The following is a 15134-nucleotide window of genomic DNA, read 5'->3' as shown; positions in this document are numbered from 1 at the left end:
AGGGAGGGGGAAGGCAATGGAAAGCTGAAGTCAAAGGGGCAGATAAAGGGAAGGAGATAGGGTTGTCAACTCCAAGTTAGGCGATTCCTAGAGATTTAAGGGGTGGAAATTGGAGAGGGTGGAGTTTAAAGGATGGGACCTCAGACAGGTACAATGCCATTTCTCCCTGGGAACTACTGTTGCCAATCTCCAGGTAAAGGCTGGAGATCACTCAGAATTACAGCTGTTATTCATATGGCAGAGATCAGCTCCTCTTGAGGTGGGGGGGGAGAGTGAATGCCTTCACTTGGGTGGATGGAAAGACAGCAAGGGTGGGGGGCACTCACCCAGAGGCCTTTAGTGATACCTTTCCAGTTTGGTGGGAAATTCCTAAGGTATCACTACACGCCTCTGAGGGAGAGGTCTTTCCTCATGGGGAACCACTGTTGCCAATGTCCAGGTGAGGACTGGAGATCACTTAGAATTACAAGTGCTCTCCAGATGGCAGAGATCAGTTCCCCTTGAGATGGGGGAGGGAGTGAATGCCTTCACTTGGGTGGGTGGGAAGACAGCAAGGGTGGGGGGGCACTCACTCAGAGCTTCCTTCTAGAGCCTGTTGTATTTTTCTTCACAACGGACCTTACTCCTAGTTTGATTATAATAAAGGTTTCAGTATAGTAGTATTTGTATTGTAAAATCAATGTTACTTGTGAATATTTTTGGAATGTATAAGAAATAATTGAAATTGGGGTGAGTCGTTTTTAAAGCATGTGCATGTAGAGGTATGGAGTTGGCAATGTGTATAGTTAATTTTCTTAAATTGTGCCACACTCCTGACACCCAAGCCAGCTGGAACTGGATTCCAACGCATTCCTGCTCAAAAAACACCCCTGCAACTCGGTGTTTAAAATGTATAATTTAACTGGGAATAAGATTTCTGTCACTACAATCAGAAAAACTGGAGGCACACCAGTAAGTGGAGAAGAAAAAGGAGAGCAGGTGCAGAAAACAAAATTTATTTCTCTCTTGCGGATCCCAATATGTTTTGCAGTAAGCTTTGACAGGGGATATTCTACAGAAGTGTTCCACTTCCCACCTTGAACTGGATCAAGGTGGGATCTAGTAAACCCGCAGTAACACTAACAGGCAGGAATGTTGTTAAACAGGGAAGAAGTGCTCTGTTTCCATTAACAGCAGTAGAATACCACATCATTAAGTGCTGTGTCGTCACTGGGCCCTTGCTCTGCCTCCACCCTTGTCTGTAGCCCACATATTCCACTGTTGCAGCTGTCACTCCATTCTCCAAAAACACCCCAGGTATGTGAGTTGCCGATCAGCACGTGACCATCGTCACATTGAAACTTGATGTTGTTGGCTGCCGTGTCATCCCCAAACCCTTGGGGTATCTCTACCCTCAAAGCGAAGGACACCAATCTACCACCTGAAGGGCAATAGTATTGCCCAGACCAAGTACCCCACCTGCTGAAGAAAAACAAAGGAATTAACTTAAGAAACAGACATCTTTTTCTGCAGCTGGGCTGGCAATGGGATGGATCTGTCAAGAGGCCCACTTGGGGAGATGATCTTTTCCCTGCCCGCTGATTCCCACAGCAGTCTGGTGAAGTCTCTGAAAAGCCAATGCCAGAAGTCAAAGGAAGTTCCCCAATAACGTGCTGATACTTTTATTGATTGATTTAAATACTTATATTCTACCTTTCTTCATGCCTCAAGGTGGTTTACAAACGACAATTTAAAACATTGAGATTTTTAGAAAAATCCCAAATATCTCCCTCCCCACTAAAAGATCCCTGTGGTCTATACCCTACTAAAAGCTGTGGCAGCTAAAACGATCTTTCAGCACCTACTAAATATTTCTCAAGATGGCACCCACCCTCTCAACTCCTCAGGGAGCCCAGTCCACAGGGACAGGCTTTGGTTGATGCCCGGCTTCCTATCCGAAGTGGGGGGACACTCAACAGCATAGCAACCCGGGCATCAGCCAGAGCCTGTTCCTATGGGATGGGAGTTAGTTTGCAGGGGCATATGAAAAGACAGGGACATATCTAAAAGAGCAGCTTTATATATTTGGCTCCTAGGTTGTGAGGAGATTTAAATGTCATAGCAGGCATCTTGAATTGAACTGAGAAACGAACTGTCAAGTACCATAGTTGTTTTAAGGTAGGCCAATGGCAGTTCCATCACTACAAGTGTAACCAATCCCTCTAGGGGTGTGATGTGGAAGGAAGCGAGAGAAAGGGAGAAGGAAGCAGATGACAGCCAGTTGTTTGGGGGCCTGATAGGAGCCCTCCAACTGCCTGATTGGGCGCCCAGGCTGCATTTTTCACACCCCTGCGGTCGGTGGTTGGGGTCCTCCTCATCAACTGCCCCAGTTGACCTATGGCTAAAGCCATCCCTGGATCCCTGCTAACACCATGGAACAACAGGGTGGACATAGGGAGTGGACAGACACAGGGGGCAGAGCCTCTTGCATCTAAACAGTACCACTAGATCACAAAGAGCTACTCACCTGGAAAAACTAGATGTAATAAATGTACCATCAGAGCACATCAGACGGACGCCATTCAGAGCCGTATCATCACTGTCTTGGTCACCTCCTTGATAAGGCTCTATCTGAGGTAGGAGAGATAAAGAGGCTGTGGGCTGCTGGGGAAGTTCTAAGGTTCCCACAGTTACATAAGGGTAAGGCATACCAACAGCACAACTGGATCAGAGCAAGTGGTTTTTCTCATCCAGCATCCTGTCTCATACAATGCCCAACCAGTTCACCTGACCATACAGTAATGGTCAAGGAAATTCTGTTTCACTCTGCCTGAAGAAGTGTGCTTGACACAAAAGCTTATACCTTCAATACAACTGTATTGGTCTTAAAGTTGCCACTGGACTCATAAAGTCTGGCATAAACTTTAGGGTGAATTCTAGAGCATCATGAGGACTGACGGCTTATTTCTGATGGCCCCTGAAAAGCCAGAAAGGAGACCTTGAATGTCTCTAGGTGGGATAAGGTCCCCATAGACATCTTGGTGGCTGCAGCCCTGCCTGGAACTGTTTTCTGCTTCACAGGCACCCTAATGGCTAGATGTTTTGCTCATAGGTTAGGAAGAGGGAAGGACAGAAACTTCAGGACACCTAGTCAGCAAAAGAGGATTTTGAAAAGCCAGTTTCACCTTCAGTGAGAAACCAATAGCATGTCCATTTAGACAATATTGATCAGGTCCCCAGTAGCCCCATTGTCCACCATTTGAAACAAGGATCTCTGAAACAGAAGAAGGATCAAAGACGTGGTGGTATGCCGTAACCCAGCAGCAGTAGCAGGACAGGAGAATGAAAAGCACAGTGCTTGTGGAAAGACCCATTTCACATAGTCCTTGCTGACTTGAGTGGTGGAAATGTGGTTGAAGAACAGCAGCCGCAAGAATTCAGGGTTTCTTCTCAGGTCTAGTGCCACCGTCCCTATTGCAAAAGAATGCATTTGCATTAATAAGTTCAAGTGAATGTGAAGAACTAGGGGTTGAAACCAGATATATCATCAAGGAAGACTGTGAAAAGACTATTCTTGTAGCCAAAGGACAATGAAAGCCTCTGTGGTTGACTGATGAAACTCTTGAAATCGTTGAAAACAGACAAGAGGCAAAAGTAAAAGGTGACAAGACTCAGGGAGGTTAGGAGGAGACAAAGGCTGTCCAGCCAGCTTCAGGGCAGAGCGGGGATTTGAATCTGAGTCTCCCCAGTCCAGTCTGACACTCTAACCAATGGAACAGAACACAGAATGAACGTCTTAATACAACTGGATTCATTTTTTTTTTACTAAAGGAACCAAAGCAAGGTTTTTTTTATTAAATAAGGAGACCTGAATCTCTCTCTTTCCTCCCTTTTGCATACTGCTATTATCATTATTCTACAATAGCTCTGACATTTCAGATTAAACAGTTTTCTAAACAAGAAAGGTTTTGTTCTCCGGCCAAAGACTCTTAATGATTGGCCTCCCACTGGGGATCCCACACCATCACAGATGTTCAGTTCCAATCTCTTGTCTTGATCTGAAAGGCACTTCAAAAATAGAACAGAAAGACAAGATGCTTTGAAGGAAAGAACAGTTTCCTTAAAAATGCCAATTGTACACTCACCTGTCCGGCCCCATTGATTTACATAGACTGTGATCCGGTTCTGCCCCAAGGATTCAGTGTTATCTACACTTTGAAAATCCCAGGGCAAGGGGAAATCAATAACCAGTGTGGTGTAGTGTTTCCTACAACTGGGGAACCTGGCTTCAAGACCCTGTTCAACCTTGAAACCAATCTCAAGCCACTGACTCTCTCTGTGACACACACATCACATCCTGTCTCACCAGGATGAAACGTAGGAGAAGGGAACTACACTCAGAGGAAGGAAGGAGTTTAAAAAATTTGAAAGAAAATATTTCCAGTGCTTTACACACAGAGAAAGAAACACAGATCAATTTTGCACTAGGACTTGTTCCAACTGCCCTTTTGATCTCGGCGCTTCTCTCCATTTTTGCACAAGTTGCCCCGGAGCTGCGAGTTGGCGCGCCGTTCCCCTGCGGCAGGCAGAAACCACTTGGAAGAGGATCCTGCTTATTGTGGAAGAGCACCACACAAACTCACAGCTCTGGGACAACTTGTGCGAAAACAGAGAGAAGCCCCAAAAGCAAAAGGGCTCTCCATCCGGAACAAGGTTCGTGGGAGATCAGTGACAAACACAGACACACAAGTGTGGGTTCCCAGTTCCTCCAGTGACCCCTGTAAGTAGGAAGTTGAACCTGTTTTACTTGGGGGGGAATTAACCTCCTCAATATATATATATATATATATATATATATATTTTAGTATTTTAGATTTTTCTGCAAAATGGGGGGGGGCACCCCAGTTTGCAGAAAAATCTGTTTTGGGTAAGTGTGGCCCTGATTGGCAGATATAGGTATCTGAAAATAGGGACCACACTTGAGAGCTATAGCTATACATTTGCCATCATGTTGCTGCCAACATGGCAGCTCCCTAGGGTTTTCAAAGCAAGAGAAGTGTCATTGGTGGTTTGCCAAGTGGTTTGCCATTGCCTGCTTCTGCACAGTGACTTGCAGAGCAACTCTGGATTTTGTTGGTGATCGCCAGGAGTCATTTTATAGGTGGTGGATCTCATCCAGGGATTGTTATGCAGCTGCACATACTATTCAATGAACAAGGAGGTGGAACTCTCAGAAGGAGGAGGTGGAACTCTCAGAAAGGTTCACGAGCTGTGTTCCTGTGAGCTCCCACTGAATCTGAGGCCTGGTGGTCCCCCATCCAAATACTGACCAGGGCTGACCCTGCTTCTAGAGTCCAACTTTTATGTTAGAATGCCATAGAGTCCATCCTTTAAAACAGCTGTTTTTCCCCCACGGAAACCGATCTCAGTGGTCAAGATCAGTTGTTATTCTAGGAAATCAAGTTTGGCTACTCTAACTTCTGCCATTAGGCCTATAGTTCTTCCTCACCCTTTTCATGTTATAGACGTGACAATGAACATAGTTAAACATAACCAGCATAAAAAGACAGACAGTGAAAACATAGAAACTGATGTTCATTCATGCCTTCTTCACATTTATATCCCACCCTTCCTCCAAGGAATTCACGCATGGCAACCAGGGGACAAAGATTGATGGCAATAGGTTCAGTCCCCAGGATCTCCAAGTCAAATGATCAGGTAGCGAATGAGGTGAAAGACATTTACTTGAGACCCTGAAGAGCTGTTGCCAGTCCAAGTAAACAACACTGAGCTTGATATCACCCAAACTAAAGGCCTAGCTAGATGAGAAAGACATCCCCACATTAACCCTGGGAGTTAACTGCCATTTTAAAAAGGAGTTCCCAGCCAGGAACTCCTTTATGGTACACCACAGATGCCTGATTCTGGTCAGGATCACCATGGCATGGAGGGAGAAGGAATTCTGCATTCTGCTCCAGTGCCATTTCGCCTCCCCGAAACAGCATTGGAAGACCAAACGGGGAGAACAACCTTTGGAACCATCTTTCACCACAACACCTCTGCTGGATTAACTGTAGTGTTACTACACACACACACACACACCCTTTCTGTTTGCTGTAACCCTTATAATCAAAAACAGCATGAATGGGTGGGTCTTCTGGACTTATCTTACTTGGGGCCAGCATTAGTAAAGAGGGTAAAATTCTGGTCAGGTGGCAACCCTTTGTTCCCCTGTCATAAAGCTGCTGAGAGCAAAGCAGTACAGTGCTACTTACACACGCCGTAGGCCAGTCAAACAGCCAGCAGAGCAGTGATATGTGAGTGTGGGCAGGGCAGGGCAGGGAGATATCAGGCTTGGCAGTCATCAGCAGCACAGCCGCTGTTCTGCTGTGCTACTGTCCCACCCCTCCCATCACGAATAACCTAAGTGCCTCCCAAAATCAAAGGTATTGGGCAGGAAACGTGGAGGAGTACTTAAAGTGAAAGAGTGCCAACTTAGGGTAGGAAAACACCTGAAAACTTGGGGTTTGGATTGGTGATGTGTGGTCTATTTAAATCAATCAACAGATGACAAAATATTTTCTATGATGCTTCTTCCGTCTGACTTCTGCTCCCTGGCCAACGTCTCCCCACACCGCAGTTAGCAATGTGCACATAACTGCATATTCACCCAACAGCAAGTAAGTGGTTAAGCGCATGCACAAAGCAGACTTGTTTTTTAAAAAAAAACAAAGCTGCCTGCTCACCCTCTCTGTGGTGACTGTGCAGTGACAGTCAGTGATCAGTCTGACGGCATTTTTCTGGAACTAATACTTCCGGAGAAATTAAAGCTGTGGCCAGTCCTCTAGCGTGACCGAACCATTACTTTCATTGAGTGAGTGCTATTGAACAGTACCAAACAGCTGAGCCTGGGTAAGGCACAGAATCCTAGAGTTGGAAGGGACCTCCAGGGTCATCAAATCCAACCCCAATATAGTATCCTCTTGCAATTCATTTGGTAGATGGCCTAGGGTTGCTGCTGAGCCTGGTCCAGTGGCCTCAAAGTTCAGAATAGCCTTGGAAAAGGCCCTGCTCCCTCCCACTGACTTTGAATGATAGAAACTAAGACTCCATCTGGCAATACTGTTGTGGTTGCCTAGCAACGGTCATTATTTCTTCCTTAAAACTACAGGCACTGCTTCTACCATTGGGGGAACTAACCCCAAACATATTTTCCCCTAGATTACAGGTTTTCCTGTGAACCTTGGGGTTTTTTGAATTTTTGGTAAAATTTGTCTTGTCTGTCTGTGACCCTTATCTCTGGATTCACGTATCCACCAATGGGGGTCTCATTGAGAATGAGATATGCTGATATCAGGCACCACTTAGGCACCCTGATCAACAGTGGAATGACAATGGGAGGATTTTCATATTCAGGTGCCAAAAGCTGATTGTGGAGAGTGGACAACTTGTATAACCCACTTCCATTACACTTTATGGCTGGTTCAATTTACTTCCTTGTTATAATCAATGAAGTAATCTCTGGCGGACAGAGATCAGCTCTCTTGGAGAAAATGGCTGCTTTGAAGGCATTGTACCATGCTGAGGCTCCTCCCCTCCCCAAACTCTGCCCTCTCCTGGATCTATCCCCAAATTCTCCAGGTGTTCTCCAACAACGGCATAGACTTTTCAATTTCCCAGGGGGGGTGGTCTGGGCCCAGCCAGAGGCATTTGATCCAGTGACATCATAGGGAGGAGCCAGTGACATCACAGGGAGGGGCCTCCATTATCACTACCTATGTATTTATGGAGAAGCTCCCTCCCCATAAATGTAGGGAGCACCCCCCCCCCCAATGTCCACGGACCGGGCCAAACCCAGGAAAAGGTGGGAGTTGGCCAGTGATTATAGTGGTATCTCAGAGGTCTCTTGCTGTGTCCTGTTTTTGAAATTTACTTTTAGAATAGTCAGTTTAAGATCTGCAAATATACATATAATGTGCTCATAGAATTGGATCCCCTGGTCCAATGTTTTTGAAATGGATGGTGTTTTGAAGAGAGACACCGGATGCTATGCTGAAAATTTGGTGCCTCTTCCTCAAAAACAAGCCCCTCCAGAGCTCCTGATACCCAAAGATCAATTCACCATTATACTCTATGGGAATCAATTCCATATGGTATAATGGAATGTCCAGCAGACATTTCCCTTCCTCCCACTGTTTTCTCATGACCCTGAAGCAAGGGGAGGGCCTGCAAACTGAGGGATGCCCTGCCCCCAACTGGGGATTGGCAACCCTATGCCTAGGTGGTGAATTGTCAATACACACCTACTTGACCAAGTCTTTTAAGAGTGTAGTCATTTTGAGAGGGGGGGGGAGGCTTGCTGGGGCCATTAATTTTCAAAAGGATCTGGTTCAGCATCCACTTAAATGAATGTAAACAATCACAGGTGTGAAGAAGACACAAAATATCTATCTGCCAAAAGAACCCCCAAATACTATAGCAATGTGTATGCAACATAGCAATACAGAATTATTCCTCCCCCCCCCTGCAATTTCTTCTCCAATCATTAACTAGTTCAGGGGTGGCCAACGGTTGCTCTCCAGATGTTTTTTGTTTACAACTTCCATCAGCCCCAGCCAGCATGGCCAATGGCTGGGGCTGATGGGAGTTGTAGGCAAAAGACATCTGGAGAGCTATCGTTGGCCATCCCTGAACCAGTTGAACAAAGTTTGAGTCCAGTAACACCTTTAAGACATTTTATTCTGTTTTAGCTCAATTAGCATTTCTAAGAAGCTGAGGTTGTAAAGTCATTACACCACTAACCTCCTTGCAGCCCAGAGGGAAAATCACACATAGACTCTACCACCCCATTCATGCCTTTGAAGATAATGATCTCTCCTCCTTGCAAATTTAAATTGGAAGTCCCAAAGTCCTGTGTTGGTTGCCTGACCGGAAAAATCCATGGGGGCTCAAGCCCCCACATAGTTTACGCCTATGTTCTCCAACCCAAACCTTGCAACACAACAACTATGGTTGCCAAGTCCCTCCACTGTAGCTTCGGTAGACTCCTCTCGCACACGTGCTGTGCCCTGCATGACATCACCCGTAAGTGACATTGTCATGCCAGGGATGCTCTAGGATTCATGGTAAAAACTTTAGGGTACTAAACAGTTTTACCACAAATCCTAGAGCTGTGGTGTCAAACATGTGACCCGTGGACGCTGTCAGGCCCCCAATCAGCTGACTGTCATCTGCTTCCTTCTCCCTATCCCTTGCTTCCTTCTGCAAAACAGTTCTGCAAAACAGTTGCAAGGCTTGCTCAATTGCACATGAGCTACAGAGGAAAAATTTTCTGCATTGGCTAAACCATACATTAAGGAAGATATAACTAAAGTTTTTCTACAACAGGAATGCTGCTGGATACACAGGCTCCAAATGGTACATCTTGGGGGGCTTAATGCTAACATTGAATATTCAACCTTTTTATAAGATATCCCTTTAAGGGAATTTAGAAGTAATGTACTTATTGGAGGGACAGGAATTAACAGCAAGAATCGTGTGCAGAGACATGAAGGAGATGTGTTGATACTCATATATGATTGAATTACTGGGGGAGAGTGTGCATGATTGCGATTTATAAGAAAAACATGATGGAAAATATTTTGTGTTTATAGATATATGAATGTTATTTCAGTTAATTGTACCTAAAAAAACATATTGTTTACAGTTTGAAAAAGTATCATTCATTTATTTCAGTGAAGCTATTATCATTGTTATTACACCAGAAGCTGTTGTTATTTTATACCCCTGGAGAAAACAGCTGCTTTGAAGAGCAGACTCTATGGCATTGTACCATGCTGAGGCCTCTCCCCTCCCCAAACCCTCCCTCTCCCAACTCCACCCCAAATATCCAGGTATCTTCCAACACAGACCTGGCAACCCCATGAGCCAGTTACACACGCTCAGCCTAATTTAATTCACAGTGTTGTTATAAGGCATGGGAGAATGGTGTAAACTGCTTTGTGCCTCTTTTGTGGGCAAAGGATATCAATAAATATAGCTCCCCAGACCTGGATAGCCCAGGCAAGCCCAGTCTAGTCATATCTCAGAAGCTAAGCAGGGTCAACCCTAGCAAATACTTTGATGGGAGACCTCCAAAGAATTCCAGGGCAGGGGCGCAGAGGCAGGCAAGAGAAAGCCACCTCTCTGAAATGTCCAAGCTCCACTAGGGGTCACCAGAAGTCAACCATGACTTCCAGGCACACACACAAAATACTCACAAACAAAAAAATATAGCTGAACATGGGCATGAAAAGGTAGGTGGGAAGGAAAGAAGAAATCAGAGAAAGTTGAGGGTATGGCAACTGCCAGAAGGATGGAAAGAGGAAATAGTGTGGGGAGGGAAAACAGGGGAGTGAGGTGCCCTGTGAGACTTGTACATTCCCCACCACAGTATTAGGCCAGGATCAACTGGCACTGCACAGTTTTGACAGAGTTTTCCCAGGGAGAGACTGCCAGGGGGAAGGAAGGAGGGAAAGCTGAAGATAGGGAAGCATATAAAGGTAAGTTGGCTGGTGGGTGGAAAAGAGAGAAGGAAGCAGTAAAATGGGACAGGCTGTGGGGGTTTCAGGGAAGGGAAAGAGGAATCGTAGGGGAAATGAAATGTCTTCCACAAGTCCTTATGGGTCACTTGCTTGTGTGTTGTCAAACGGTAGTGTTTTCAACCATCCTGTAAAGTAGGATAGCATAAGGACAACCATGCAGAGAAGGAGCTGAGACAAGACTGGATTGGAGCCTAACAAAGCACAAACATAGAAGCAGATATTTCCCATGTTCTCCCTTCTTCAGCAGCCCTTTCTGATCCGCAAATAGCTAATTCCAGATGTCGGGACACAACATGGATGCCTATAGCGAGGAGGAAGTAGCGGGCCAAATCACGCCTCTTTATCTCAATATCCATAGAAGAGCCAGTGATAGCCTGATTCCACAGCATCCATGCAAATCAATAAGCATTGTGCTGAACATCCATATATAAGGACATAAGAGAAGCCATGTTGGATCAGGCCAATGGCCCATCCAGTCCAACACTTTGTGTCACACAGTGGCCAAAAAACCCAAGTTCCATCAGGAGGTCCACCAGTGGGGCCAAGACTCTAGAAGCCCTCCCATTGTGCCCCCCAAGCACCAAGAATACAGAGCATCACTGTCCCAGACAGAGAGTTCCAACAATACACTGTGGCTAATAGCCACTGATGGACCTCTGCTCCATATGCGTACCCAATCCCCTCTTAAAGCTGGCTGTGCTTGTAGCTGCCACCACCTCCTGTAGCAGTGAATTCCATGTGTTAATCACCCTTTGGGTTAAGAAGTACTTCCTTTTATCAGTTCTAACCCGACTGCTCAGCAATTTAATTGAATGTCCGTTAGGGTGGCCAGACCATCCCGGGCACCCGGGAATGTCCCGGTTCTGGCCCCCTATTCCCGCCTCCCAGGCTGGCTATACCGGGACCATTAGAGGTCCCGGTTTAGCCAGCCCCGGAGGCGGTGGGCCGCGCGCGCTGGCGGGGAAGGCGGCGAGTGATGGAGGGAGCGTCCCTGCGCGTGCGCAGGGACGCTCCCTCCCTTCCTCGCCACCTTCCCCGCCTGCGCGCGGGGCCCGGCAGCGGTGGCGGAGGCCGGGGAGGCGGCGGAGAGGCCGGCGCTGGTCGCTGGAGGCCCTCCAGAGACTCTGGAGGGCCTCCAGCGACCAGCGCCGACCAGCCGAGGCCACGGAGAGGCCGGCGCTGGTCCCTGGAGGCCCTCCAGAGACCCTGGAGGGCCTCCAGCAACCAGTGCCGACCAGCTGAGGCCGCGGAGAGGCCGGCGCTGGTCCCTGGAGGCCCTCCAGAGACCAGCGGAGGCCCTCCCCGGCCTCCGCAGCCGCGGCCAGCCCCGCCAGCAGCACCAGCCGCCGGGAGGAGAGGCCGCCACCCGCCCTGGATGAAGGTAAGCAGGGAGGGTGGGGGCCGAAAGCGGGGGGGGGCGGCTGGCGGGAGGGGGTGGCCTTCCTTCCTTCCCTCCCTCCTCCCTTCCTTCCCTCCCTCCCCCCCTCCCTCCCACCTTCCCTCCCTCCCCCCTCCCTCCCTCCTACCTTCCCTCCTTCCCTCCCTCCCTCCTCCCTTCCTTCCCTCCCTCCCTCCCTCCTTCCTTTCTTCCTTCCTTCCCTCCCTCCCTCCCTCCTCCCTTCCTTCCCTCCCTCCCTCCTTCCTCCCTCCTTCCCTCCCTCCCTCCTTCCTCCCTCCCTTCCTTCCTTCCTTCCTTCCTTCCTTCCTTCCTTCCCTCCTTCCCTCCCTCCCTCCTCCCTTCCTTCCCTCTCTCCTTTCTTCCTTTCTTCCTTCCTTCCCTCCCTCCCTCCTTCCTTTCTTCCTTCCTTCCCTCCCTCTCTCCTTCCTTCCTTCCCTCCCTCCCTCCTTCCTCCCTCCCTCCTTCCTTCCCTCCCTCCCTCCTTCCTCCCTCCCTGTTTTGGTGGTTTGGTATATGGTTACTTTTGCATTTATTGGCAATAGCTTGTGTAATACAACATTTTGACTTTTTTTTTTTTGCCATATAGATAGGGTGTTCATTTTCCTATACTACTTGTGCTTTGCGTATTTTTCAAGTGCTTGTGTATTTATGTACATTGTTTTCATTGACTAAGGGAGGTATCTGGTGTTTTCTGGTTGCTGACCTAGCCAGACAGGACAGGAGACCAGCAGAGAATATCTCCCCTGTTTCCCTCCCTCCCTCCCTCCCTCCCTCCCTCCCTCCCTTCCTTCCTTCCTTCCTTCCTTCCTTCCTTCCTTCCTTCCTTCCTTCCTTCCTTCCTTCCTTCCTTCCGTGGCTCTCAAATATCCGATGTTCATGTCTTGCGGCTCTCAAACATCTGACCTTTATTCTGTGTTGCTCTTTTGTTAAGCAACTCTGGCCATCCCTGGAGTAGACAATACTGACTTTGGTGGACCCAAGCACTGATTCAGTGTAAGGGAGCTTTGTGTTTGTGTCTTCTGGTGCAATTTTGTTCTCAAATCCTGTATTTACTTCATCAGTATATGGGATAAGGCACTTTCTCAACTGTGCTGCAAAATGCAGCCTATTTATTTTGTCCTGTTTGCTCTGTTGGCTCTATCTGCGCCACCTTCATCACTTTCGGGGTGTGGATCCCCCAGTGGGGTGGTCTCCCGACTCCCTCCGCCGGCTGTTTCTGATAGCCCTGCGCCCCCTCTTTCATTTGATATGTGTCCCGTGCGGGTGCCACCCTCCCGCCGGGAGATGCCGCAAAATGAGCCCCCTTGAGGCTTATGGCGGCAGGGCTCGGGGGAAGCGAGCTAGACTGCTGTTCTTTTGAGGGGTTATAGAGTGTTTCGAGCCCGTCCCTGTGGCATCGGTCCCATCGTTGTGGGGCCCAGGGGGCCGGTGCAGCGGCACGCTGAAGCAGCCTGTCAGTCACTTCCGGGTTCCTGTCCTGCATCTCGACCTGTGTTATTAGTGACAGGCTGCTTCGACGTGCCGCTGCGCCGGCCCCCTGGGTCCCACAACGATGGGACCGATGCCACAGGGACGGGCTCGAAACACTCTATAACCCCTCAAAAGAACAGCAGTCTAGCTCGCTTCCCCCGAGCCCTGCCGCCATAAGCCTCAAGGGGGCTCATTTTGCGGCATCTCCCGGCGGGAGGGTGGCACCCGCACGGGACACATATCAAATGAAAGAGGGGGCGCAGGGCTATCAGAAACAGCCGGCGGAGGGAGTCGGGAGAGCACCCCACTGGGGGATCCACACCCCGAAAGTGATGAAGGTGGCGCAGATAGAGCCAACAGAGCAAACAGGACAAAATAAATAGGCTGCATTATGCAGCACAGTCTCACTGGAATCTCACTGGAATCTGACTGGCTTCTCAGCATGGAACCCGTTCTCTCTAGTCTCACTTTGAAAAAAGTAAAAAAAGAGTTTCATTTAACTTTACTTCCCCCTTTCCCTCTCTATAAATAATCTTGGTGTTTCCGGCGGTGATATTTTGGGGGATTTTTGGGGACGTCACAGGAAGTGCTGTGAAGTCACTTCCTGTTTCCGGCAGTGGCATTTGGGGAAAATGATGTCATTTGGGGGGAATGATGTCACCGGAAGTGATGTCACTTCCTGTTTCCGGCAGGTGGCGTGGGGGAAATGATGTCACAGGAAGTGATGTCACTTCCTGTTTCCGGCGGTGGCATGACGTCACCGGAAGTGACGTCACTTCCTGTTTCCGGCGGCGTGTGCGCACCCCTACCTTCTCCCCCCCAAAGGTGTCCCTGGCTGGCCTTCAGACATTATGGCCACCCTAATGTCCGTGAGTTCTCATATTGTGAGAAAGGGAGAAAAGTCCTTCTTTCTCTGCCTTCTCTATCCCATGCATAATCTTGTAAACGTCTATCATGTCACCCCTCCGTCGACATTTCTCCAAGCTAAAGAGCCCAAAGCATTCTAGCCTTTCTTCATAGGGAAAGTGTTCCAACCTCTTAATCATTCTAGTTGCCCTCTTCTGAACTTTTTATTTGTGTCAACATTAAAATTTTACTTTCTCATTATGGTATTTGAAATAGAGGTTTTCTCCCTGGAGAGACCCGAAGTGACTTACAAAGAATACACACTGTACCTAACAATGTACAGCAAAGTTGGGCCCTGGGGCAGAAGTCTGCTCTTCTAACAGTTTATTTCATACACAAGAGAAAAATGCCAGCAATGGGGTTTGACTGTGTCTCAAGACCTACCATGACAGCATTAGATGCCTGCAGGACTAAAGAACACGAATCAGTGGACTCTCCCCATCTCCCCTACACAATTATTCTCCTCTTTTTCTTGCTCTAGGTTTTTTCTTTCACCCAGAGACTACAAATTCAAATTTTAAAATGTAAAATTTAGAAAGTTACACACAATTTGCCAGCGCTTTTTTTTTTTTTAGATAAAGCCCCGAAGGAGCTCGTTTGCATATTAGGCCACACCCCGACATCCAAGCCAGCCAGAACTGGATTCCTATGCATTACTGCTCAAAAAAAACAACACTGCAACTCGGTGTTTAGAATGTACAAGTTTACTGGGAATAAGATTTCTGTCACTACAATCAGGAAAACTGGAGGCATACCAGTAAGTGGAGAAGAAAAAGGAGAGCAGGTGCAGAAAACAA

At 47.8% G+C, this 15134-nt stretch overlaps 1 protein-coding gene across 1 annotated transcript; it reads right to left on the bottom strand.

Annotated features, from left to right (window-relative positions):
- Window positions 1-974: 974 nt before the first annotated feature.
- LOC132568998 (vitelline membrane outer layer protein 1 homolog) lies at window positions 975-6370 on the bottom strand. The gene is made up of 4 exons (XM_060235182.1): window positions 6255-6370; window positions 3165-3450; window positions 2507-2610; window positions 975-1606 (listed from the first exon to the last, which is right to left on the bottom strand). Exons 2-4 carry the CDS (start codon window positions 3351-3353, stop codon window positions 1486-1488), a joined length of 414 nt encoding a protein of 137 aa, XP_060091165.1. The 5' UTR covers window positions 3354-3450; window positions 6255-6370; the 3' UTR covers window positions 975-1485.
- Window positions 6371-15134: the final 8764 nt, after the last annotated feature.

Source organism: Heteronotia binoei, chromosome 3 (genome assembly GCF_032191835.1).
Source record: "Heteronotia binoei isolate CCM8104 ecotype False Entrance Well chromosome 3, APGP_CSIRO_Hbin_v1, whole genome shotgun sequence".
In the NCBI taxonomy this organism is placed as follows: domain Eukaryota; kingdom Metazoa; phylum Chordata; class Lepidosauria; order Squamata; family Gekkonidae; genus Heteronotia; species Heteronotia binoei.
Note: the sequence above shows the minus strand (reverse complement) of the source record. Positions and strands in the feature narration are given on the sequence as shown.

What these genes read in the sequence shown, in the direction of transcription:
- LOC132568998 (XM_060235182.1), bottom strand. Translation starts at nt 3,353, where the DNA reads ATGGGTCTTTCCACAAGCACTGTGCTTTTCATTCTCCTGTCCTGCTAC. An exon ending in CTATTGGTTTCTCACTGAAG is followed by an intron (nt 2,611 to 3,164) that starts GTGAAACTGGCT and finishes CTCCTACCTCAG; the next exon opens with ATAGAGCCTTATCAAGGAGG. An exon ending in ATTACATCTAGTTTTTCCAG is followed by an intron (nt 1,607 to 2,506) that starts GTGAGTAGCTCT and finishes TTGGCTTTTCAG; the next exon opens with AGACTTCACCAGACTGCTGT.